This window comes from Talpa occidentalis, unplaced genomic scaffold (genome assembly GCF_014898055.3).
Source record: "Talpa occidentalis isolate TD23 unplaced genomic scaffold, MPIMG_talOcc4v2.1 talOcc4.11, whole genome shotgun sequence".
Taxonomy (NCBI): domain Eukaryota; kingdom Metazoa; phylum Chordata; class Mammalia; order Eulipotyphla; family Talpidae; genus Talpa; species Talpa occidentalis.
Genome location: NW_023601104.1, coordinates 49661865 through 49683856, shown reverse-complemented (window position 1 = coordinate 49683856; position 21992 = coordinate 49661865). Strand labels below are relative to the sequence as shown.

At 37.7% G+C, this 21992-nt stretch overlaps 1 protein-coding gene across 10 annotated transcripts in view; it reads right to left on the bottom strand.

The window, feature by feature from the left end:
* Positions 1-21992, bottom strand: part of NPAS3 (neuronal PAS domain protein 3) — an 846848-nt gene that overhangs the window by 221161 nt on the left and 603695 nt on the right. For all 10 annotated transcript variants that reach the window (XM_054689778.1, XM_054689784.1, XM_054689786.1 and 7 more), the window contains one exon: positions 11643-11732. In XM_054689778.1, coding sequence (XP_054545753.1) covers positions 11643-11732 — 90 coding nt within the window. The remainder of the gene's footprint in view (positions 1-11642; positions 11733-21992) is intronic.

Sequence of the window (21992 nt, the reverse complement as noted above, 5' to 3'; positions counted from 1 at the left end):
AGCCTACCTACTTTACCATCAAAAGTTATATCCTTTGAAGCATTGCCAGAATTACTTTACCCCAGTAGATATGCTAGATGTGCCCTTTAAAAGCCATATCATTTCTTTTCTACTCTGACTAGTTCGGGGTAGCATCTGCTCAACTAAATTCCTTTGAAGGTTAAAAATAAAATAGCCTACTTCTCCCAGGCACCCCTCCCCCACCCTCCCCTTGTGCTTACAATAAAAAGTCCAGTGTTGAATGAATTTCAGAGAGCACACATTTTAAAGAAGAAGCAGCCCGAGAAATCGCCCCCTTTATTTCACGCTGAAGAAAAATTAAGATCTAGGCTTCTTGAAGGTCACTCGCCTGATTGGTAGCAGAGGCAAGACCAGAACCAGCTCTCCTGGATCCCAGACCAGAACCATATCTCCTGGATCCCAAACCAGAGTGTTTTCCCCTGCTTCCCTAGACTGAAAGTCTAACAGACAAAATAATCAAGCCAGAAACAGACAATAGAAAACACCAACGGAGTATCTTAATTTTATAACCAGAAAATGAATGTTTGGATTTCATCTCCAGGAAAACATTTGCTTTTTAGAAATAGTACTACTTGGCACCCTCTCTTTTCAGTGCTGCTGACAGTTTCAGTCAGTTATTACACTGTTGTGACTTGGAAGCTGATGCCCCTAAACAGATCAAAATTAGTAACATCGTGATTCAGGATTGTCTATTTTCCCCTCAGCTTGCTAATCTAGGCTTCTTTTATAATTATTTTAAAAGGCACTATCTGATTTCCTGAGCACCGCCCCAGGTGTTCTCGGTGATAATGAATGGATAAACATATCATCCAGTGTCATGAAGCAGTTGTGACAATTTAGAAATATCTTCAGTTCAACTCTTCTAATTTCAATGTATGTTACACCCAAGGTTGCAGGCCTGTGTTTTTACTAAAGAGCTGAATGAGTCCCAGTAATTGCATGATTTACTTGTCTGCTCAAGTGAAAAGGGTTTGAAATGTAGTGAAATGGCATGGTCCTTTCTTGGTCTTTGCAAACCTTTCATTGTCAATTTTAATTAATGAACTGGAAAAAGATATGTTTTTTTCTTTTTCTAATTTCAGGGAATTGGTTCCCACAGTCTCACCACCTCTGGTTTTGCTTCTTTTGTCCTTAAGGATTTGCAAGCTTTTGTAATTTAGATAAATATGTAGATGGGTCAGCACAAGCATGCCAAACCTCAGCTGCATGGCAGTGTAAAGTGATCTTGGACAACGAAAGTGAACAGTTTGACCATAATTCCCACATCCCAATGAGCAGGTTGCCAACAGCATTCCCTTTACACTTGGTGATCCAGGCCCAGGAGATCTCCATGATTTACTAGTAGTGGTGAGCCCTGCTCGCTGTTAAAAAGTTGTCTGCCATAGGCCACAAAGTCATTACTGCTAGATCTTAAAACAGAATTCCTTAGAACACTGTATGTTTGTGCCTTGCTCCTTTTTTCTTCACCCCTCCCATTTGATATTGTCAAGTAGATAAAGATGCTCTGCATAGGTGTTTGAAAACAAGAAAGGAAGAAAGAAACTTGCCACTTACAGGAACACTTTGTAACACAAATGATCTTTATTTAGTCATTTTGCAATTTTGTTAGCCTCAACATTTCTTAAAACAAAGCAAGTCTGTACATTTCATGGGAAAGAACCAGATCCTGGCTCATGCTACCTTTTCTGTTTTCTGGAAACATTTCTCAGTCTCTTTCATACATAAATAAGCACGTTTAGTGTGAATGCTTTTTAAGCTCCTAGAAGTATCAAATTTATGAGTTAGGGACTTTGATTAAGCAAATCTAAGCATCTCAGAAAGTCCAGTAGGAACAAACACCTAAAAGTCAAGACAGACTATAGAGTTAAAAATGGAGGAAGGGCCCAAACAGACTAAAGTGGGGGTTAAGGGTGCTTAGGTAGTGGGCATGCTGTATTAATACATATTTCCCTAATCATATACAATCACACACTATTTCCCTAATCATATACAATGAGGCAAATCAAGCAAGGTTACCTCAAAAAAGAAAAGTTAGAGAAAAAAGATAAATTAAAACTTAATGAAAAAAAAAAAAAAACACAAACAACCCACAGGTGTAACAAAAAACAGACAGACTATGGAGTGATAATAAAACTCAGAGATTCACAGGTTTGTGAAATGATCCCTGTCTGTAAGCTCCTTAAAGCTTTAGCTCTTTCCTAATCAAGAGACAATTTTCTTTTGTTCCCTCAGCAAAACAGGACTGAAAGAGATTGCCTGTGGGTCTTTCTACAACAGTGTTCCTGTTGGGGAGAGACCCTGAAAGGGAGTAGGCTGTTTGATACAAAATTTGTTTTTGAAAACCTAGAAGAAAAGCCAAATGGGATCTATGATTCTTTACCTAACTAGTGTTATGTTACCGCCATATTTCTGCCATCTACCAACCCCCACATGGTACACAGCTTTTCATCACCTCTGCCATCGGCCTCATCTTGCCCTACAAGATATGATCACAAAACTTCTTTTTTCCCGCTCCAGGAAAACTTTCTGCACACATTCTCTTGCTCTTAAAAAGTTGGCACAGTTATTGAAAAGTAATAGATTTAATCTGCCAGCACATTAAAAATTAAGAGCATCAGAGGAAGTTTTTGTCTTATTAGCGTATGTGGTAAATCTGCAGGTATAGGAGGTTGAAAGGGAGAGGACAGAGCGGAAGAAGAACCTGATTTGCTGTTTCAGTGAATCGTTTTTGAAATTATTTATATCAGTATACACAAAAGCAGCAGACACAAAGCCAAATCATAAAGAGGACAATTTTATACATTTGTGTACATATAGAGATGTGTAAGCGGACAAATATATTTGACAGATATATTTAACAATTAAACATCAAAAGATTCTCTGAGTCATAAGAATAATTGCTAGAAGCCACTTTAAAAATGGTTATTTAGGAAAAAGAGATTGTATCTTTGGATGGTCATCCAAAGGGGGCAGAGGGAATAAGGAGGATAAAAAGCCACAGGGCATTTGTTGTCTAAAACCTTCATCGATTTGCAGGTTATCAGTCTCGTTCTAAAACTTATGCAAAAACCTAAAGTCAATTTCCTTATTATATTCCAACAGAAATTATCACTGAAATTGTTGCCATGTTACTCCTGTCATGAGAACCATGTCTTCTTATGTAAAAGCTAAAACCCAATATAGATTGAATGTGTGTGTGTAGAAATGAAATTTGGATTTCACATGAATTTAACGATTTTATGACCTCCTTCCCAGGAGGTCAAGTTATTTCTTATTCTTCATATGAGCAGTTTGCATTCCCTCATCACTCTCATAGGGTCCAGGCTAACTGAGGAAGGAGAGTTGGCTTAGGTGTCGAGGTATTATTTTGCATATATTGCCTTTATAAGTACCATGTTATAGAAATTATCTTTACTTTCCAACTTTGCATAATAAAATAAGCCATTAAATTAATACCATATAGAAAATACTGCTTGTCAGGCAAAGAAATGTACATTGCTTTCCAGAAAACCGGGGACATTACATTGCCAATGCCTGCATGAATAATACATGGGTTAATTCAGAAAAACACCGTTTCATTATTTAAAAATGAATAAATTACAGACTTGGAATGATGACTAAATTTTCTTCCCCATCTTACTTTTGCTCGGTGATCTACTTTAAAACTAAATATGAAACGATCATTCTAGCCACACAAATAAAACAGGTTAGCTCCTCATAAATTATTTTTTCCTGCCTTTAGATTTCCCGATGCTATAAAATGAAGATATTCCATTTTCATTTTTTATCATATTAGCTCCAGAAATTAAGAAGCAATATAAAAGTACTTCAAATTATACACTTGAAAATGGCGAACCTTTTATTGTCTCGTGATTCTGTGATACAACCTAACTAGAAAAGGCCCCCACCCCTCTTTGTATACAGACTTTGTATTTTAGCTTCAGTAGTGCTTGGTAAAATAAGTTCAAAGGAATAAATGAGAAGAATATAATTCTCATGTATGATGACACAAATTTCTTTTGTTTTCTTTAAGAGATTTTGCTTTACTCTGAAGGCCTGTTAAAAATCAGTCCCATTTGGGGATGAATGAAAGCGTGAAGAGAGAAAGCAATGCACCAGTAATAAGAAATTAATTTGGAGTTAAAATAAGTAAAATACCCCCATGCAGTGCGCTCAGGCTGGGCATAAAGTGACAGCGAGCAGATTATTCTACCGATTTCTAATGCTGGAAATTCGGATGGCATTTACTAGCATAACCTTTCAACTCTGAGCACATCAATAGAGGCCGACAGTGGCTTGAAATATGATTCCTTGCAGATAGCATATCCTCATTCATCTGACTGTGCTGCTCTGTGCTCCATTGCACAAACAGCGTCTCACCCACTTCTGAGAGGACACTAATAAAAAAGGCATCAATTTTCAGCTCTAGTACTACTGTGATCTCTTTATATGTTCGACATCCAACATTAAATTAAAATGCTGTTATAAATCCTACTTTCTGAATCTGGAATGAGTGTTGGGTTTTTGTCGCATGAGACTGCAGCAAATCTTGTCAAAAGCAAGGAAGCACGTCTTGTTCACTCAGAATTAATGTTGTGGATGAAAGAAGGAGGTAAAAGGGGTTGAATATGGTGAACCGAGGGTGTCAAAGCCAGTGAGGACCGTAGCTTCAGGGTGCCAAACCAGGCAGGATATTTGCTGCTTTCAAGAAGTGGCTAATCAAGACTTGTAATTATCAACGACAAGCTGTGTGGCAGGAAGATTACTGATAAATAGACAGGCACACACACACATCCATATATATCAACAGAAAAAAATTTAAGCATAAAGAAAGTCAATTATTCTTCTCCAGCAGAAAAAAAAAATATATATATATATGTTCTAAACACCAGAGGTCCCGAGGAAGCCTTAAGATCTGCCTCAGATCTCTGCAACCGAGGCTGCACAGGCTGGTGTGCTAGCTGGGCCTCATGTCAGAATTACATAATATGAAAGTTACAAGAGAAATACCTAGAATCACTGGATGGGGAGGGAACAAAATGGCTAGAAATGACAGTGTGTGAATTAAAACACTTTCTGAAGCTTTTTGGGTTTAAAGATTATAGGGGAGGGAAGAAAGACTTGCAAGTACAAGGAAAAAAGAAGCTGGTTAGCTTTTTCATTTTGCTAAAGATGGGAAAGCACTATAGGAGAGCATCAGAGGATTTTTACTCTTTTTGATGAAAAGATCCCTGCTAATACAGGTTATCACCCAGAACTAGGCGAACTAATATGTAATAAGGGCTTCAAGCACGATACAGAGCACAGAGCTGTATTCTTCTGCCTGGCTCATTCATAATTATGGATGAAATAAAGAGGCGTGTTTGTCTATTTGGGAGGGTGGGGTGGAAGGAACAGGGGGACGAGAGAGCAGTTCAATATCTGGATCGAACAGAGGAACTTTTTCCCCCAAGGATCCTGCCGGGAGGAACCTTGACATGCACAAAGTCAGAACGTAGACAAAGTTGCCCTGGTGAGAACGATAAGGTCACCCGTGGGATTGCTGAGATTATCTCTGTCAAGCACTCGGACAGCATGCAGTCAAATGATGCATCATGCAGTCATTTTCGGGGGGGAAAAATCAATTTCTTCACCAGGTCGCTATTTGCTTTTCAAAGTGCCCTTGTAGGCCTTCACCACCAAGCATTTATCAATTTAAATGTTGTAAATTGATAATGTGCCACTGTGCCTTGTACTGTTTCTGAATTATTTTGATACTTATATTTTCTCAATAGTCTCTAAACTCTCAGAGCTTCCACATTCAAAAGGGCATTTTTCTTTGTTATAACAAGAAGTGATGAACTTTTTATGATTAGTACAGGAGAAAAATGCAGACTTGCTGGGGAAATTAAAATACACAGTCTGCAAAAAATTAGACATATTTTTTCATTTTTTTTAAAAATAAGGCATGTCTACTTAAAAGACTTTAAAAGGGGGGGGGCAAGAAGGAATATTTGTAGGACTGTATATTTATTTATTGAAGGAATCGCAGTTATTCTAGCAATGCATAAATTCAAACACCAAGCAAAAAAATGCTACCACTTGGCTCCATTATTATTAGCTCTCTCCCTGATGAAATAATACTTTTTTGTCTTTCTATTCCAGTTATCTAGGATGTGATGATGCCATACAAGAGTAAAAACTTGTAAGGAAAGCTAATGTCTTCTTTTTTTTCAGCTCACCAAAGAAATAAATATATCTATCTTTTACAATCATGGAAGTGAGAGTATTAACCACACACTAACCTCAACTTGATTTGCATTGAAAAACACAGAATGGAAGAGTTGAGGCTTGCACTTTGGAAAAGCAAAAGAAAGACATGGCAGTTGCAAAGCATCTTTAACCTCCAGTGATTTATTGGCCCTCAGCCAAGTTATCAGGGGAATCTAATTCTTCTTTATTATTCAAATAAACCACATTTGGCACCATGGTTCCCTTTCAGAATAGCTTCACAAATAGACTGAGCTCTGTCATTTATTTGACCTTGTACTTGTGTGCTGTAGCTGTAATTTTATTTGCCATTCTATATAACAAATGCAGAGAAATCTAAAATATGGAGATGAACAACAGGATGGGGAAAGGAGTTTATGGTAAATATATCCGCATGGCTTAAACAAAAAAAGACCTAACTTGAAACAAACATTTACCCTTTTCACCTTCACCTGTATTAGCTTTTCTATCTGCAGCTACCTTGCCCCTTTCAGCAGGCTGTCTTGAAAAAAACAAATTTGTAACCTTGTCCTCAGCTACCTTCTCGCTGCTTTACAACAGCAAGGAAGTATCTTCTACCAGGAAGAGGATTCAGTAAGAAGCAGGGATGTGACTCATTATGAGCAAACAGGGCACTGGAGGCAGTAGGGGCTGATTAGAACCATCCCAAGAGAGGGCTTACCTGGCTATAGGGTATTTTTTAATAATATCACAAAGTAAAAATCTGTTAATTTCCTGGTTTGATACAGATCCCATTTTATTTTAGATGGGACACTATATTAACTTGAAAACATTTTGCTGACATACGTATTCATTAGACTCATCATCTCTCATGTCACTTTCCAGGGGAAATGTTTTGGCAAGATGAGTCCATTTTTATCTTCTGGTTAATTGAGAACTGTGTCCTCTGCCTCTGACAACTATAAAGCTGATTTTCTAATTAGTATTTAAAAGAAAATGCAGGATTTGTGTACAGATGAAGGAAAGATGATTTAAAAGCACATAAACCATCAAACTAGTCAGTGCCTAAATGCCAGAACATTACTCAAAATATCTCGGACACACCAACATCTTATGGAGGAAAGGGTGTTCTGCCTGCTTATAAGATCTGCAATGTGCATGTTCATGTTTGTTTTGTGGGTCATTACCTTTGTTCTAAATGAGGATGCCAATGGAAGAAAATCAGTGTATCATATCTACACATTAACCCCCACAGAAATTTTATGTGAGATTTATTTTTATATTTTATTGCCAGAAAACTTGTTAAGAAGTGATGTTTCCTTATTTTTGATGGTTGGTTCTATTTCCCTTTTTGCTTTGCTTACTAGGAAACTTTTAACTTGATTTGAAATTTTGTTACCATTTCCTATAAGCCCACACTGTGTTTTCCTACTATGTGATAATCTACCTCCTTTTATCTCTTCTCTTCCTTACACTATTGTTCTATTTTTCCTTTTTTTTTTTTCAGTATATGTTTATATAAGCTCTTTTCTTTGTGGAAAGAGAGTATAAGCTAATATAAGCTAACAAATAAACATTTATCTAAGCTTTAAATCCCACATCAAACTGGAAATGTTTTTTATTTGTCATAAAAAGTCTCTTCGGATTCTCTGGTGATTAAGCCCTTTACACACTGGAAGTGATTTCATAAAAGTTGGCTTCATATCATTGCTAGATTTTCAGTGTTAGGAAATCTACTCTGCTTGCTTGCTTCATTTTCACTTCTGCCCATTCCATTGTATCTACAGAGCAGAGCTGCCATTAGCACCTCTGAACACTATCCCCAGTCATAAAAGTCATTTAATCTCCATGCAAACCAAACTCAATCCCATTATTTGGGGATCTTCCTTTAAGATAATGCCACATGGTGAATAACTGGGAATCATTTTGAACCAGGGAAGCAAGTCAACATTGCATATTTGCACAACCTAAAACCATATCCTATATGTTAAATTAAATATATATCTCTGGTGAAGTCCAAAAGACAGCTGAGGAGGTGCAGACATCTTTATACTTCACTTCATTCCCATCATGATGACAATACGAAAATATTTTAAAGAGAATAACTGGCATGCACACTGCCTGGGCAGCAAGAACTATTACACTCAAAGGAATGTAAAAGGAAAAGCTATTCTGGCTGTCGCTATATTCGTGCTTCTCGACAGAGCTCAGCAGAAGTTTCTCTACTTAGTTTTCTCATGAGCCAAAAAAGAATCTCAATTCTTTCCTGAACATAAGCCGTTTTAAAACCACCATATTTATTTACATGTTGAAAGAAAATAAAACCGAGGAAGGAATATCTTGAGAGTTACAAATGCAGACACAGCTATGCTCTAACAAACTGACGTGCTCACAATATTCCTCAACCATTTCACTGGATCAAAGCCTTTGATGATACAGTTATACATGCTGTCTTAATTAAGGAAAGTATTTAAAAATGAAAGGTGGGCCCATAACTTTACAAACTCTTCATCATTGTCTAAAATTTCATTTTACATTGTATGCAGCCCATGAGCACTTTATAGTCCCACAACTGAAAAATGCCACTGAAGAAATTTGGGAAGGGTTATGTCTCAGGCATCTTCATTACCCTATCAGAAATTAGAACCTTAAATGGGTTGGAAATCCTCTCCAAAAGCTTTAGCACAGATTTCCCCTCCTCATTCTACAGATATTTAAAAATACATATGCTCTTATCATATTACTATTATGTTTTAAAGATTTATGTATTTATTGCATAGAAGACCTGTGGTGTAGGCCAGAGATATGGGGGTGGGGGTAAGAGGATTCACCAGAGACAGAGTGGGGAGCAGAACAGGTGGATCTACTGAAATATACTGCTGAGGGGAGCAGCAGGCGAGACTGGAGAGGTCTGCTGTACCATATGTGGGTTAGCCTCCTGGTGAGGATTGAACTCAGGCCATCGCGGCGAACGTGCTGAGACTTAACCCCTAGGCCACCAGGGAGGTCCTTATCATATTATTTTAATGTGAACCCAGAACTATTCTTAAATGGTTTTTTTGAACACTGGATACATAAATTGGCATATGCGAAATCACTTTCTGGAGATTGACTCCTCCTCATTTCAGTCGCATAATGTCTCCAAATGAAGACCTCTGTCATGTACCATGTAGCCTTTACCTGTAGAGTTGATTGTTTCTGGCAACATTGAACACACCCGCCACAGAAGGCAATACACACTGCGGCCAGCACCTGGCCCTGGGTTAAGTCAAGATGCTAACTATTGATACGCATTTTAAAACCCATCATGTGCTAAAGCAGAAGAAGACTGCACACAAGTTCCCAGTTACTGCACCATGTCTACCCAGCTGTTTTATTCTGCAGAAATCTCAGTTATTTGCCTCAGATTTTAGGAAAAGACTGTCTTAATGTTACAGTAGAGAAGCAGTGAAATAAACTGCTTTTAAGGAGAAACCAGCACAGGGTTAAAGCCAAATTTTTCTTGAACAGATGATATTTCAGATGGCCACACTATTCCAGATGCATCAATTTCCTTGAAAATCCAATCCATATATGTGCATATGCTGTGCTGGCAGGAGGACTGACTGAAATGGCCAAAACCCAAGAGCTAATATTCTTTTGGCCAGAATAATGCAATTATTATTTTCCTAGCTATCAGTCTAAGCATACAGAGCCATCTGTTATGCAAAGCAAACATACACATCTCAATTACAGAAAATGCAGTTGCCTTGACAGAATTTGGATTACACCACTAACCAGGGCTGTAAAATGTGTTTTGAGCTAGTATATAATGGATGCTTTTCAGGAGTTCCCTAATTAGCATTTACCTGCTTAAACTAATTATTCATCCTTCTTCTTCACTGGCTTATTAAACTTTGTTGGATACCCTGCATAATACAGATGAATATGGGCATTTGAGAACAACAAACAGTGGTGCTTCCAGTTCCATACACTGTTAACATGGTGGCAGAGCAATTTTAAAATTGGAGATTTTCGATACCAACTTCCAAACAGATTAAGACAAGGTTTAAAGTCTATTAAAGGAAATTACGAAACCAGAGATTTCAATGAGATGCAAGAATACCAATACTGAGTTAACAATAGCTCAGTTTCTCTCATTTGGTGTGCTAAATACAATAGAATCACTCTATCTACTATAGCCAATAAATCCTTCTTGAAGAACATGCAAGCTAACAGACCTTGTTTGGATTCTCAACAGTAAACAATAAAATTTGGCAGTGTTTTTCCTCCTCCCTCAATCCTCCTCAAAAGCCAACTCTCTCTATTATTTCCCAATGTCTTTCTTGATTTAGTTATTACCCAGCAAACTCACTAACAGCCAATAAGTTCCAGCCGCACTGGATGTCTCTTTAAAGCAGTGCCAACTTTCAGAAGCAGTGAGTCTGGGGTGGGTCCTGCTTAAGAGGAGAGAGAAAAATCTTATCTCCATCTTTAGCTCCAAGGGGCAACTGAATGAGATGTAGATTATCCAACTTGGCAGACCATCACACATTCAAAATCCCTCCCACCAAGGCTATGTTTTCCCCTACCAAAATACCATATGAAAAGGGTCAAACTCTGCCAACCACCTATATGGGCACAAATATTCAGAGGCACACTGTTTTTATGGAGAAAACATCTGGATAACTGGTTGAATTGCAAACTTTTCAAGATACTCTGGCATTCTATAGATGCAGCCTGTGTCCTAGACGCCAATGGAAGTGAAATTTGTGTGTTCCAAGGGAATATCAAGAACAGCTAGGATTTTCTCCCTGGCCCCATCTGCCTCTATCTTCTTTTCTTTTAACCTCTGACAAACACGTGTGAGAAATGAAACTGCAATAATGAAAGACTACCTAATTTTATGAAATTTTACTGCAGTGTTAGGAAGCATTTGCAAAGGTAGCAAAATAGATCCTTGCTGGAACCCTCCCTGCAACACATTTTAATGGTCTCTTTCAGCATTTCTTGACTCCAAATGACTCCCTGTCATTGTGTCAGCTCCCAGGATAATGCAGGGTCCTCCATAAACATCCAGTAATAGGACACAAGGGAAGCACTATTAGTGTGTCCCTCTTCTACAGGGCACAGAGGTTTCAAAGTTCAAAACAACTGAAAGGAGAAACTTCATTTGTTCTCAATAAATTAATAATGATCCTGGGGGTGGAGGTGGGGGTGGAGCAGGACTAAAGTTTTGAGCACAAGTTTATTCTGAATGTTCTGAACTGCCATAAAATTTTCTCACTGACTTTGTCAGAAGAGTCAGGTAGAGCCATTAAAGAATAAATTTGATAATTCATGCTAAACAGAGTAACTGTCGAAGACGGAAAAGCACTGAGGCCGAAGGAGCTTTCACAGTTGCTGTCAAGAATCTAAATTGTTTTACTTACTTGTGAGAGGCCCAGGTAGATGGAGACGGTTTCGGAAATGTACAAAAATTTTCCTTCTTGATTTAGTGCAAATACAAAGCCATCCAGAGACTGCAGGAAAAAAAAAATATACAAAAAGGTTAATATCTATGATGATTTAAATAAGGCATCTGATACAAAGCAACACAGTGAATTTAAGTCCATTTTTTCCACTTTATAGCTCACAAAAGTCCTTAGAATTTTAGTATTGCATTGTATTATACATGAATAGATTAAAGGTCTGAATTAAGATTGGAAGTTTTTCTTTATTTCAGGGACTTCCTTATGTCTCTGTCATTTTGATCAAGATACAGAAAATTCATGTATAATATCAGGTCATGCTGATTTTATGAGATGTTGCCTTTATTTATTTATTTATTTATTTGGATATAGTAGTTACTGAGATTAAATCAGCAAGATTCGCCATTAAATAGCTGAACAGGAATGGAAATTGTAATGAAACGAGAGAAAAAAGGGTTCCAATACGAAGCGCAAAAGGAAAAGCAGCACTAGAGCTACTATGGACATCAATAATTTGCTAAGTAATAAAGGATTATGCTCTCCTCATTCCCAGTGCCTATTGTGTTAGAACAAATAGGAAAAGTCAATACATTATGGGTGAATGTTTATAGGCGGAAACCATACAAACTGTAATCCTTTTTTGCAAAACTGTATTAAAGTTTTATTGTGATAGATCTAGTTTCTATTACACCTGCTGAAATGGGAACAGCAGAAGAAAAAAAAAAACAAGAAGGATGCTACATATCATCTGTAACTCTTGAAACCTCAGTTCACTTTCCATATGGAGGGATGTCTTTTCAGTTGGACAAACAGTGTAAATCATGGAGTCTAACTGCAATTTACCACTCAAATTGAGAATAAATTTCTTTCAAACTTTTACAACTCAAGTGCATTTTATGCCCTCTATAATCCTCATGTATTTTGGTTTTCTTTATTCATTTATTTTTAACCAGGTAGACTACGAGTACGGCTTAAACAGGAAAAGAAGTTTTAAAGATTAGTGGTGTTCACAAAGGTTGTGAATTTGGAATATAGTAAATTACACTGGAAAGAGGTATGTGGTGGGTTAAAGACATAATTTTTAAATATAGAAAAGTGGAAGAAACACTGTAAAATTCAGTTAGAAAAATACACTGCCTCAAACCTCAGCAATGATATGAATCTCCTAAAATACTGAACTTTGGGGGAGTTACATATGCTTGTATATATTAATGTGTACTCATATAAATATATGGGAAAATGTATGTATCTATGTTTGTATGTATATATGAAATTTATTCCATCCTTGTTGATTGGTTTTCACATTCCCACTGGTCAGAAACTGTTGGTAGCCCCTGACCTAGTCCTTGGATTTAATATATTCTGAAAACAATTCTATAGTATAGTCACATTGCATTCATTGCTCCGCAAGAAATCAAATTATACAACAGACAAGCTTTTGGTCAAGATGTACAATGATAATAGTTCACACAAGTGGTAAGCGCTAAGCATGTATTGTCTTTAATTTTCAGAAGATCATTTGACGTAATTATATTATCATCAACCTTATATGTATAAGGGAATCAAGGTTTAGCAAAGTCAGGCTACATGACTGTCTCTAGTAAGTGAAGGTGTTAGGATTTGAACTCTGACAGAGAGTCACTAAAATGCTTTCCATTGATAATAAATTCTCTAACTGCTGTGTGTAAATTAATAAAGAGATGACTTGTCACAGCATTTCTGAAGTTAAAATGTTTATATTCCCAGGCTGTCGGTGACTTCTTAAAAATCATCACTTGTTTTTAAATGATTTATTCTAATGACAGAATCATATCATTAGGAGTAGGAGTCAAATGGGAAGGAGGATGACAGAGTTCCTAAGTCATGTCTACCAGAGGTTTCCTGATCATCTGTGGTCTATAATATTTCCCATGGAACCAGTTGTGAGCCAGGGAATGAAATGTTGCCTAAGAAAATCCAACTCCTTACTTTTGACGCAACTTCTAAAGCCTACAGAGCCTTATAAGAATAGTGGTACTTTACTTTCAGCCAGTACAATGGGAAAGAAGTTTTATTTGTTTAAGTTTGAGAAGGATCTCATTTTAACCTGTCTTCACGTCAATCAAGAAGTCTCCTGAGGATGCTTCATGAAGATAAGAAGTCCACCCTTCTCCTGCCCCCTCAATCCCTCTACCTGCTGGAGAAAAGGGCCTGGTTAGATTTTCAAATCAACCTAATAGCCATGGCCTGCTAGACATAGTGTGAATCACTGTATCAAATTCTGAACTTTCATGGTCAGGTCAGAGAGACAGCACAGAGAGAGATCAACAGAGAACTCCTGTGATAACAAGGGTCAGTTGGAAGATGAGTTGGGAAGAGAAGAAAGGATGGGTGCAGTTGGCATAAAGATAATTGCCTATACTCTGAAATTTCATTTTACAGGTGAAGAAACTGAGGCACAGAGGCAAATGCTGGACATGATCATAAAGCCAGCTAGTGGCAGGGCCAGGATTAAATCTCCTGCACTCCTGTAATATTATTAAAGCATTTATGATATGGTATGATCCTGGTTGGCTTATCCAACTCCCAAGGAGATGGAATTTCTCAACAGTGAGTGCTTCATTCATCTTTATCTAACTAATATCTAATAACTGCTCAATCAAGTCAGTAAATCTACTTGTACTACCTAGACTTTTCTTATATTACACATGCTAGAAGACTAAGAGGAGGGGCAATTATTTTTCCCAAGAGTCCTATTTATGGAGCTATTAGAGGATGTGCAGGTTCTCATGCCACAGTATGGGTTATATCCTGATATTTGGAAGATCAGAGCTAGTCTAGATTCTCAGATAGTTCTCCAAATGTCCAGTACAATGCATTCGTCACCTATACATATCCTTGACTTTCTCGTTAAAGGTGATTGTGATTTTTTTTTTTAAATATGAGGTTCAGATCTCACGTATTTACAAAAATACTAGAAAAGGTTTGGGCATCATAGCAGGGAAAAGGAATATCTGGAGGCTAAACATCTGATGCTATTAAGCAGCAGCGATCTAAGAACTGGCCAGTTCTGTTTGGCAAAAACAGGGGCTTTGACACATGTTCCAATTTCCTGGTGAGATTAAAATGAGTCTATGTCTACATGACACAAAGCATCCAGTCAATTCAATTAAAAATAACAGCCAATTTGGGGGGGGGGAGGGAAAATAACAACTCAGATTAGTTGTTTATCATCACAGCCATAAAACAAAACAAAACAAAACTAGTTAAGCATAGCTTTCCCTTTTATTCATATCATTTCAATTATATCTATAGTGTGAGGTGAATGGCCATAACTCAGGTTTGATTACCTTTCAAATAAAGAGTGGAAGATGAAATAGCATCTAGCAGATTGAAAGGATACTCTGCACACAGCTGCTACCTTAGAAGGCAGGGTCATCCCTGTCTACGATTAGCCGTATTTTGCTGCGTAGAAAAGTTTTAAGAGTAACATCAATATTGGTTCAATGTGGGTGTCTTAGTTTTAAAAGGCAGGAGGAGGAAGGAAATATTCAATTCATTGAGTCCTGGGAACCAAATGTGATTAATCTGAAAGTTCTGTGGAATTTTTTAAAATTCTAAATTCAGAAAGTCACCATATACTGAGCTGTTTCCATCACTGCAGGCTACTTTTTAATTTTTTTTTTTAACTGCCCACTGTTTTCAACAGGAGCCAATTAAGACTCTGGGGTCAAAGGGTTAATTACATCTTCTTACTCACTATGTAGAATTTTCTGATTATTAACTAAGGTTGGATTAAGATGAAAAAGAACCTACACAAATGTTAATGCTAGTCTCTCCTTGAGAAGATTTATTATAAAGCCATGCTGAAATCTATCTGCTTTCCTCAAAGCAGATGGAAAACAAAATCTTAGAAGAAACAGTAAAACAGACATTTTAAAAGCATGGCAAGTATCTGATTTATCAAGACAGTTTTCTTATTACTAAAACCAGTTCTTAGCCATCCCGACAGGACTGATAGGAGATTTCCTTTGTCACATCCCAGTAAGACTATGAGGTGCACATGCAGGAGTGAGGCTTGGATACGGAAGTCAGGAGTTATAGCATCTCTGAATAATAATGCTTGTAATTATAATTTATATCCCCTGACATCGATGTAACATATAAAGTGTAAGACAGAGTTTCTTAACCCCAAAAGCTGAGCGCCTCTAACAGTATTTGTCAAATGCTGAGGTTATTTCCTTGCAGGGTATGAAACTAACTATAGCTTGATGATTGAAAATATACTAATGTTTAATGCATTGTGCTAAATGGATTTATATTTGTCAAAGTAGTTTTGTCTCTGCTTTCTTTTTCTTTTCCTGCATATTCCACTGCAGCCAAATTTCACAGAGTGAAATCTTACTATGGTGCCCTTCTAGGGACAATTTTTATGTATATAACTACTCTGCAATTAGTGGCTCTTTCTTCCACATTCCAAAGCAGTAGAGAAAAAAAAAATTACCCCAAACTCTTTTCCTATGACCTAACTCCAGTTAGAGTGAAGAATTACCAGTAGGGTAGGTTATTTTAATGACAGATTATTTTAAACTAAGCCTTCACCATCTGTTCCACCCCCTAATTATGAATGCAAAAAGAACATATTTCACAATTACATCAGTAAAAAAGTAAGATATACGTGATTTAAATGCATGCATGTGCTCCATGTCCAATGCACCGTGCATCTGTGATGTTCTTCTAATTCAGGCTTAGATTATGGAGAAAATACTCATACATGATAGAGTACAGTCTCTGACACGCTCAATTTTGCCTGCAAACCCAGAGCTTTTCATTGTTATGACATAATTCTGTGAGGACAGGGGAAGAACATGAATTTGAGCAAAGTGATCTCCAGTCATTAACCAAGAGTCTTTTACAACTGCTAAAACACTTTTGTTGTTAATCAGGAGAGGATGTGTGAGAAAATTGCTTCTGCTAGCTGAGCAATGGGTTAGTATCTGGAATAGGCAAAGCTGCTCTTGAACTACACCTCCATCGTCATAAAGAGGCCAAGTGAATATGCCAAGCAAAAAGAAGCTTGGCCTGGAGAGTGAGGACAGGACTCCAATACCGTAAAGGAATTAGAAGGCAATACATTTCTTAATTTGGGGGGCTTTGATAAATTTGGGGAGCTCATTAAAATGCCATATTGACCTCTGATTGCTCTCTGGAAGTGATGCGCTCTGCTCACACATACATAGGTGGAACTCCAGCTACTTCAAGGAGAGCTGGGTGGGTGTCCAGAGTACCCATATGTATCTGTTTATGGGGAAGGAAAAGATTCCCAAGTTTCAGCTTTGCAATTTGAATTGTAACAATCAGGCACTATGCAGAAACAAAGGCCTTATTTTAGAAAAAGGAATTTAATTCAAGTATATTTTCTCAAAGTGGATAAAATAATACATGAAAGGTTTAAACTTGTATTTAATTCTTAGGAGTTCCCCAGAACTTTCTGTCTCCTGCATCTCTTCCGTTGCCCTCCCCTTCCCTTAATGAGCCAGTAACAGGGAGGATAACACACCTTCACGTTGTTAATAAATGCGTACCAAAAGTCACATGTCTCCAATCATAACACCAAATTGCAGAGTTTGGTCAGATCTCAGTTAGGAATTCCAGAACAAACCTTGATGCCTCAAAACACCTTTCTTAACACTTTCCTAAAACACATGACTCTAAACATCTTAGGTGAAAAAACAGTGCAAAGAGGCAGTTTCTCTTCAGTTCTTAGAGGAGGGGTACCCGAATAAAAGTGGAAATGTTGAGTTAGTGAAATATTGAAACATGAAAAGAACAAAGACATCTGCTTTCTGAGCAAGGAGATCAGGTTTTGCTTCTGCTCATTAAAATTCCATTTTGTGGGAGCTGTGTATCTAAGTGCTGACCTTTTTCGTTGGGATGTTAGTTCAAGCCTTACATCCAGCCTTGAGGGATGTAGATTTCTTGATTTGAACATCCAGACAAATGGACTGCAGGTTCTGGTCTAAAGACAGGGTGCAGCATTTAGTGGAATCCCATGTGGCTGTGTCTCTGAGCCACCAGGGGAGACATGCAGGGGAGACCAAGACCCCACTTGGATGATGAGGAGCCACGTCCTGCACACAGTGACTTTTACTTCAAGGACAAGATTCCCATGAGCCATTCTGAGGAACAAATGTTCACTGGAAAATGAAAATGTCTCCTGTTTGCATATGTGGCATATTAATTTACTAAAACCTGCCCTCTTCAGAATCCATGAGTGAATTCCTTATTGTGTATTTTCCTCTTTGAATTCAGAGTTCTATTTAAAGTTAAGGGAGGGATTCCCATGTTGGCAAGGGTAATATAAACAGCACATAGTATTAATCCTACTTTACAGATAGGGGAACTGAGTTTCAGTGAAATTAAGTATGTTGCCCAATGTCACACATCCAACATGTGACAGAGCTAGGAGAGACAGATTCTCTGACTGTGTTTTCTCCTGCTTCTGGGACTACCTGCTGATATTTTTGTTGTTTAGACCCATCATAACTGCTCAGAGTCTATGCTTCCTCCAGCATCTCTCCCCACATAAAAAAGTTTTCATGTTCTTATTGTTTAAGTGTGTGTGATGTATTCAGAAAGCACCTACCGAGTGCCTGCTGTGTACCAGACCTTTATTAGCTGGGGTTTCATAAAAGTGAACAGGATGAGCTCCTAACTCATGAGGTGCTTTCCTAAAGACCATCCATCTGTGTGATCTCAGACTAAGAAAATGAGTCAAAAATTCAATTTAAGAAACAAAACACCACAAGACAATGACAATTTCCAGTTTAGGATAGCTCAACACTTTGCAGCCCTGTCTGATATCACTTCTAACATTCTGTACTTAAGGTGGAAAAGGAATGGGCCGATGGCATTTGTATGTTCTTCAGCTTTACTGAGGCTTAACTGTGAAGTGAAATTGTATAATATTTAAGTGTGCATGGTGATTGAGAGATGCATGCTCTGTGAAAAGATTCCTCTTATTTAATTAACATACTTATCACCTTACATATTTAATTTTTTGGAATTTGTAACTGTACAGTTAAGTGACTGTTAGACCTCAAGGAAATCCCCATGCCTTAGAGGAGGTAGAGAAGGAACACTACAGTTAATAAAAAAAAATTGGCCAAGAGGCTCACACCTCCCAATAGGCAACTGCATACAGCCCGTGGCGCATACCACCCCCCCCCTCGTTCCTATGCCTAAGTTCCTCCTACAGACTCGGATTTTTCTTTCCTCTCTGGTATTATACATACCATTTAATACAGAAGTCAATGTGAGAATAAAATTGACTTTACAGAATTTCTTTTACAGTCATACAAGGTCAACTCACAGTGCTGTCTCCATAATGGCTGGTTATGATGTGAACCTGGCTGTTTACTGGGCAGTGGGCAACTTTAAAACACGGGCTTTTACAGAGAAAACAGTAAAAGCTTTGTACATGCATTCCTTCAGATAAGAAGTTTGTGTCAGGGGTAGTAACAATGATTAAAGAACCCTGTAATGAATTTAGCATATTAAGAGACCATTTAGAGGCCTCAGATATTAATCTGGTATGTTCATATGAATTTCATTTCAGGAAACATTTATTGGTAGGGAAAAGGTATTAAAAATATTTGTACTGAAAGGAACTGGATTGTCGCTAATATAGTTGGCATGGACTGAAATATGTTTCCCCCAATTTGTATTTTGAAGTTCTATGTGATTGTATTTAGAGACCCAGCTTTTAGCAGGTAATTAAGATTAACCGAAGTCAATGGATGGATTCTGAATGTGAGAGAATTGGTGCCTGAGAAGAAGTGGCAGAGCATGCACCCAGGGAAGGTGGGGAGAGTGCAGTAAGAAGGGAAGAGAGTTCCCATCAGAATTCGACTACATCCATACCTTGATCTTGGACTTCCAGCCTCCAGAATTATGAGAAACTGAATTTCTATGATATTTTGTTAAGGTAGCCTGAGATGACTAAGATAGCCATTTAGATATTCTGGTTGGGGAAAATGTTTGAGTCATAAAAAGCTTTTTAATGTTAATTTCAGGAAATCATTGTAACTAGATTCTCTACTCTTTTCTCTCTATATATGTATAATTAATAATTAATTTTTACTAGACCCACATAAAGCTATAAATGTGATGGACTGATAATAGAAACTAGCATTTGGTTCCAGAAATCAGCAATGTTGAGGATTGTTTTTGAAACCTTTTTCGAGTAATTGCACCTCTTCTGGGTCCTACATTTATGATATGGAAATCTTTATATTGGTTTTCTGTGCATTCCAAATTGCTTCATTGCCTTAGCTCCATACAAAGCGGAGATGCACATTTATGTGAAAATCAATTATTCTGATGGAATTGGGAGCCTGGTCTTGAAATGATCTTGGGATAAAAAACTTTGTTTACTACTTGCTATATAGTTTCTCAGATGCTTTGCCACTACTTTCATTTCAGTTTACCTTTTCCTGGTGAAAAGGACCAATGTATATTGCTTGTCCACAGAGCTCTAATTTTATTCAAGATTCCATGGAAATGCTTATGCCGTTATTCCCATGTTCCTATTTAACACATGTGAAGTAAGAGACTGTAGATGTTCACTGTTTGCTAGCACACTTGCAGATATCCAAGGCATAATAACTAATATCATGAGAAATCTTCAGAGGATTCTGTAGATGGTGGTCCTTTGAATTAGGGTAATTCAGCATGTGAAATTTTCTAGGAACAAATTTTCTGGGTGTAGATTAAAGCAGAGGTGCTTGGCTGTATATCCTGACCTCTGCCATGGTTGAGTTCAGGAGTGGAATGGACAAGACTGGCTGGCACATGCGCTTTTTAGTATTGGTAATTTTATGGGATAGAGCTATTAGTAAGTGAGAAAATTAAATTCTGGTGTTTTCTGGCCTCCCTGGTGGCACAGGGGTTAAAGGCATGGCGCTGTCAAGCTATCAGCAGCCACTGCAAGAAGCATTTGATCCCCAGCCAGGGAGCTAATGCACATGGCACAGCAGACCTCTCCTGTCTCACCTCTTGCCTGCTGCTCCCTTCAGCAGTGTATTTCAGTGGTTCTGCCTGTTCTGCTCCCTACCCTGTCTCTGGTGAATTGTCTCACCTCCCTCCCCATCCCTACACCCCTGACCTACACCCCAGTTCTTGTATGCATAAAATAATTCTTTTAAAAAAATTCTGTCATTTTCCAGTGACTTCCTAAAGTGAAACTTTTTTTTTTTTTTAATCTGAAAAATGAGATGGCATTTCCTCCCCTTTTCTGATATACTTCAATGACTATCCTGACAGGAATGAATTCTACCGTTGAAAAGTAACTGGCTATTTTATGATTTGACTTTTCAGGATCAAAAGGGCTTTAACCAAAATCTTAGTGAGATTTAGTAGGAGTCATAGGACCAAGGCTGTCTACAGAGTAGTAACAAAAAACACAAAGACAAAGTCTAAAGTGACTACAGTGAGGGTAAAACCAAATATGTTGAGGTGGTTTGAAGAAGGTAAAAATGCATTTGAACTGTGGGTAATCTGGGCTTACCATATTCATGCCATTCAGTGATACCACATGAGACAGCAAAAATAACACACTCAACCCTTTTCATTTTAACTATTTGATGAGTCAAATAATCACTATGCCTTATTATTTTTCCTTTGAAGTAGGTGTTTACATTTGTTGAAGAAGATTTAAAAGGTATACCTCCGCCTTGAAATCAAAGTTTTTACTAGAATGCATTATGGATGTCAAAAGGCAAATTACATTCAAGGCAGGAAATGTCACTAAATAGTCAATTTTTCAGGATCAGACCCATTCTATAAAGTTTAAGATTCATGGCCACAACTTACAGATAAATAAATTCTAATGTGCTCACATATGTTCTTATAATTACCAAGAAGGGATGGATCATTTCATGGAGCTTAATGATGCCAATATAAATTTCCCAGAGAAAAGGAGTTTTTGAAAGGTTTTACCCAGACATAATCTTTCCTTCCCGTCCTGTCCTGGAGAGCTATCATCATATTAGATCTTCCTCCTTCTGGGCTTTTTCAGTGAAGTCAGAGGCCGATAACTGATATCCCCGATACCTTCCAAGAATGGCAGACTTTGTCATTCTGCTTATTCCTATGTGGCATGGTGCACTTCTGATGGGCAGGGAGCCTTTACAGTGCACTTTAGCCTGGACTATTTGGCACAGGTTGCCACAGAACACTATAGCTACAGATGTCATATCACCTACCACACTTGAGGAATCACTACCTAATGTATTTTCAGTGTCCGAGGGTCATGTGGTTTTCCAAAGTTGT